Source organism: Mustela nigripes, chromosome 7, assembly GCF_022355385.1.
Source record: "Mustela nigripes isolate SB6536 chromosome 7, MUSNIG.SB6536, whole genome shotgun sequence".
In the NCBI taxonomy this organism is placed as follows: Eukaryota; Metazoa; Chordata; class Mammalia; order Carnivora; family Mustelidae; genus Mustela; species Mustela nigripes.
Window position 1 is genome coordinate 117,337,110 of NC_081563.1, and position 5,278 is coordinate 117,342,387.

A 5,278-nucleotide genomic window follows, 5' to 3' on the forward strand; every position below is an offset into this window, starting at 1 on the left:
CTGTGACCTGTTTGAAAAATACTGCTTTAAGTGACCCATCCCCTAATGAGATTTAGATTGTTCATAATTCTCTCCTTTTACAAAGAGCACTGCAGTGAGCTGTTTTGTACTCATTTTGTAACTACGTATTTCTGAGAGCAAGATCCTTGATTGTGTAATTACTATAATCCTGATAAAACATAGCCAGCATGCTGGAAAACTGAACTCTAATCCCAATCGGTTACCAGCACGACATACAAACTTCTGTTGGGCAAGTCCCTGCACCTCTTGGGGCCTCAGTTTCCCCATCAATAACCTGCTGATCGCTACACCCTAGAGGGTGCTCCAAGTTGAAAGCAGATGCCCCACCCCCTGACTCAGCGAGGGCAGAACTTCTCTCTGAATCTGACTCCCCCTTTTCCGCTCCCCGTTTGGAAGAGGCCCAGGGAAAAGGGAAAAGGCAGGTCTGGGCAGGAGAGCCGATGCAGGGCGGGGCAAGGGAAGGGCAAGAGGGAGGCCAGCCCCCTAGTAGGAAATGAGACAGGGGAGGAATAACTTTATAAGCCTGCCGCCTTCTTCCTCCTTCTATCCTCTGGCCACCTTCCAACCTCCTCCGTTCAGCCTCCTCCCCTTCCAGACACTCCTCACTTCTTTTCCCTCTAGGCTGCAGCCAGCCAGAGCCCCCTGCCTGCCAGAGCCAGGAGCCCAGGTGGGGTAAGAACCTCAGCCCCAGGATGTTGACAACATTGCTGCCACTGCTGCGTCTACTCCTCCTGCCTGGCTGGGCCTTTTGTAGCCAGGACGCCTCAGATGGTGAGTCAGGGGCACATCTCCTTCCTCGGGATGGTTCTGGAGACTCTCAGCTTGTCTGGGGCACATGGGGAAGACCAGCGGAGCGCTTCTCCCACAGTGCCTGTGCCTGCAGCCAGCCAGATCTCTCGATGGGGCAGGCTGGGTCCCGGGGACTGATTTGTGTCCCAAAGCCAAGGTGAGGAAGTACAGTTCGCCTGGGAAAGGGGGTGATGGAAGAGGCTGGAGGAACAGGACTGGAGAAACGGAAAGGGATGGGCAGAAAGTGTAAGGGGGTTGGCCCTGGGGAGAGGGGGTGAGTCTGGAGAGGGAGTGCTGAGAGTAATGTGGATAGGGGTGAGTCCACGGAAGATGGGAAGAGACTCGGAGGAGAGATGAGAGATGGAAGGAATGGGAAGCTACTGAAGAGACTGGGGTTGAGAGAAGCAAGGCAGATAGGAGACTGGAGAAGGTGGAAGATGGGTGGCAGGGGGCAGCGGGAAAGTCTGGGGAAAGGGAAGCTCTGGTCCATGGGTGAGCGTACAGGGGTCAGGCTGCCTTAAGTGGCTCTTTAAGCGGAGAAAGGAGTTATTGCTCTGTATTGTGACTGCACACGGACCTCCTCTCCCCTTTCCTACAATCTCCAGAGCTATACTCTCCCCCGCCCCACCAACCCCTGTCTTAGAGAGGGAGCAAATCACCAGAATTCTACAAGCATTCACTACGGTTAATACACGCAGTGACGCATCTAACCCCCGCGATATCTCTATGGCGAGCAATATGATTATTTCCATTTTACAGCAGAGGAGACTGGGCGCGGGGCAGTTAAGAACCTTATCTAGGGTTACCCACACAGACCTACTTATTCATACCTGCAGACACAGAGCACTTTTCATATGCAAATGTGGACCAGACGCACACACCACACACCCACAGATTGACAACCCCAGACCCACCCCTCCTCATACATTCTCTGGACATCAACCCTGTGCCAGGTCCTTAATAGGTGTAGAAGGCAAATAACCAGGCACAATTCTATAGCCTAGTGGAGCCCAGTCTAGTCTGTATATTCAGAGACAGTTATGTATTTGAAAACAGTTATGTGAAATCTGGGATCATTGAAACAGACTCACTGTGTCTGGGAGAGTAGGTAAGTATTTATTTATAGATTTTACTTATTTATTTGAGAGAGAGAGAGAGAGAGAGAGCACAAGCAGGGAAGGGACAGAGGGAGAGGGAGAAGCAGATGGGAGCCTGATGTGGGGCTCAATCCCAGGACTATGAGATCATGACAAAAAAGAACGCTTAAGCATCTAAGCCACCAGGCGTCCCTGTGTCTGGGAGGGTAAAGAGGACAGGCATTAGGAAAACTTTTACAAGGAGATGGCAACAGAGCTGGGTCTTTAGGCACGAAAAGAAGTTTGCCTGGAGGCAGAGCAACCTGGACAGGCTATTCCTGTCAGCCAGAAGGCAGCACGAGGAACTCCAAGTAGTTCACTGTATCTAAGCACAGGAAGAGGCCAGAGAAGCCAGCTGGGACCTGGTCTCCTGCAGCCTTGAATGCCGAGCGAAAGACTTTGGACTTCATTCTGTGGACAGACATCCCATGGGAAGACAGTACGGCTGAGTGGCTAACCGTGCCAGACTCACACTGCCTGCATTCAGATCTTGGTTCTGCTGTACCACTTAGCCTGCTTCCCTTATGCACTGAGGTTAATAACAGCAGCCACTGCATTGAGCTAATGGGAGGAAAGCACAAATAAGATAATAATGTGTGTAGGTACACTGTTTGGTTCATCATAAGTACTTAACAGCAATTATTACTATTATTGATAGGCGAATGTGTCACTGGAGCATTTTAAGTAGGAGAAGGGCATAATCTTACTTCTGGGTCAGATGGAGGTCAGATTGGAAGGAGTGAAACTGAACAAGGAGGACAGGGGGATGAGGAAGGAAGTTACTACCCCCATCCAGATGAGCACCTATGAGGCCTGAAGTAGGGCAGTGGCGGGGGAGGCCGAGAACTGGAGAAGGAATGGGATTTTATTGGAGGTCAGCCTGTGCTGACGAACCGGAAATGGAGGTAGTTAGGGGTGAGAGAGAAAGATCGGAGCGGCTCTTCCACTGACTGGATTACCCTGGAGCAAGTGGCTTCTGCTCTTCCCAGCCTCAGTTTCCTTATCTGTAAAATGGAGATAATAATCCCTGTCCTGCTCTCCGGACAGGATTGTGGGAGGAAGGGTGAAAGCACACTTTATAACTATAACTATAACTATGGGCGGCCAGGAAGGTGGGCGGCCGGCCTTTGGGTAGGGGGTTATTATCTCCAGTTTCACGCCGGCCCAAGAGCTGACGCGCTGACACCTACCCGCAGGCCTCCACATGCTCCAGATCTCCTACTTCCGTGACCCCTATCAAGTGTGGCACCGGGGCAACGCGTCGCTGGGGGGACTGACGACGCACGTGCTGGAAGGCCAGGACACCAACGTCACGATCACGCAGCTGCAGCCCTTGGAGGCGCCCGAGAGCTGGGTGCACACAGAGGAACACCTGAAGACCTACCTGAGAGAGTTCCAAATGATGGTGCAGCTGGTGCACCAGGAGCGGCGCTTGACCTGTGAGTGGCAGGTGCAGCCTGGGCGGGGCCGGCGAAGGTGGGCCTTCCGGCTGGGAGGCGTGGCCTGTGGGAGGGACTTGGTGGGGGCGGGCCTTGGAGAAAGGGGAGGGGCGTAAGGAAGAGGCGGGGTTCCTGGAGGGGTCTCTGTTACCTGGCTGCTCCGGAGGAGCCCAGGTGTCAGGGCACCTGCCTTTGCTGATTGCTGGGTGGGAGCTTGAGCCCGAAGAGGAGTCCTACTTGCGGACCCTAGGTCAGGCCCTCTTCTTGCTGGCATGACCTCGGGGTAGACCGTGTTGGGACGTCCTGTCCCTGATCCATCCTAAACCCCAAAAGTTCATGTTCCCCCCGGTGGCCATCCTCCCACACCTGACACCCTTTCCACACAGCTGTCTCACCCTGAATCCCTCATCCACAGTTCCTCTGACCTTTCGCTGCTTCCTGGGCTGTGAGCAGCCTCCTGAGGGCTCTCCAGCCCGCGTCTTCTTCGAAGTGACTATGAATGGGAGCTCCTTTGTGAGTTTCCAGCCAGAGACAGCCTTATGGGTGGCAGGGCCCCAGGCACCGTCCAAGGTGGTTACCTTCACTGTGCATCAGCTCAACCTTTATAATCGTACTCGGTACGAACTGCAAGAATATCTGCGGGACATCTGCGTGCGGTACATGCAGGAGTATGTCACTTGGAAAAACTCAAAAGGTAGGATGGGAAGGGGGTAGGGGCTGGGTATAGGGTGGGTTCCAGGCAAATGGGTGGACCTGAAGGATGGGTGCCTTGAGCAACAGGAGGCCCCGGGCTGGAGGTTTGGGACAGAGTATACACAACTTCCATCACTTGGTGAATTAGCCCCTTCCTTTGCGGGTGGGAATCCCTTCGGGTGTGACTCAGAGCATGGACGAGAATGTTAGAGGTAGGTTCCTCAGGCTAACTCTGTGCATGTTCTGCAGGGAGCCAAACAGGCCGCTCCTACACTTCGCTGGTCCTGGGCGTCCTGGTGGGCAGTTTCATCATTGCTGGTGTGGCCGTAGGCATCTTTCTGTGCACAGGTGGACGGCGGTGTTGATTACTCTCCAGCCCCCTCTGAGAAAGGGCTGGACTGACGGGGGCTGGCAAGGGAAGACCTCAGCTCACGACAAAACCAAACACAGTCCCCCATCTGGGACATTACATCCCAGAAGGTTTGGAGTGGCGGCTCCTTCTCTCTGATCTGCCCACCCAGAGTCTGGGGGAGGGGAAGGGAAGGGAAGGGAGGAGACTAGGTAGACAGAGTCTTTGGTTTGCTGAGCACCTAAGAGCTTGCATGCTTTGCTGAATTGGTCTGAGAAGCGAATGCTTATCTATCTTTGTGGAAAACAGTTGATGGAGTTGGGTGGGGCTGGGGGGATGTCTATGGCACATCCTTCAAGGACAGAATCACCTGAGGCATTCAAAACACCTAACAAATACAAGAAGTCCATCCACAACCAAAATAAACAACATTCGGTGCTTCCGGGCACATCAGACTTGGGAAGGGACGCTGGTATAATAGAGGTAGACAGAAATAACCATAGAAATGGTGAAAGTGTAAAATATAAGTAATATGGGAGCAAAGAGTTATTAATTACTTAATAATATTATTAATAAATTCCTTACTTATGTATATGGCATTATTTTTTTCTCCCTCTACTTTGCAAAACTTCTGGGAATGTAGCCTTACCTTTTGCTTCTACTTTCTCATCTTCTGTACACTCCCAAACCACTGCAAACTGACTTCCTTATAAACTGCTCTAAGATCATCAATGACCTCTAATTGTAAATGCTTCATCCCACATGATATCCGTAACATTTTCCTTTGTGGACTAGAACCTTGACTTCTGAGATACCATCCTTCTAATTTTTAGAAACTGTTGTGGCCACTC

General features: G+C 52.2%; 1 protein-coding gene across 1 annotated transcript; it reads left to right on the forward strand.

The window, feature by feature from the left end:
• The first annotated feature begins 477 nt into the window (after positions 1-477).
• On the forward strand, positions 478-5,019 carry PROCR (protein C receptor). The gene is made up of 4 exons (XM_059407972.1): positions 478-792; positions 3,143-3,385; positions 3,801-4,079; positions 4,328-5,019. The coding sequence occupies exons 1-4, from the start codon at positions 714-716 to the stop codon at positions 4,441-4,443; spliced, it is 717 nt and encodes a 238-aa protein (XP_059263955.1). The 5' UTR covers positions 478-713; the 3' UTR covers positions 4,444-5,019.
• The last annotated feature ends 259 nt before the right edge of the window (positions 5,020-5,278 follow it).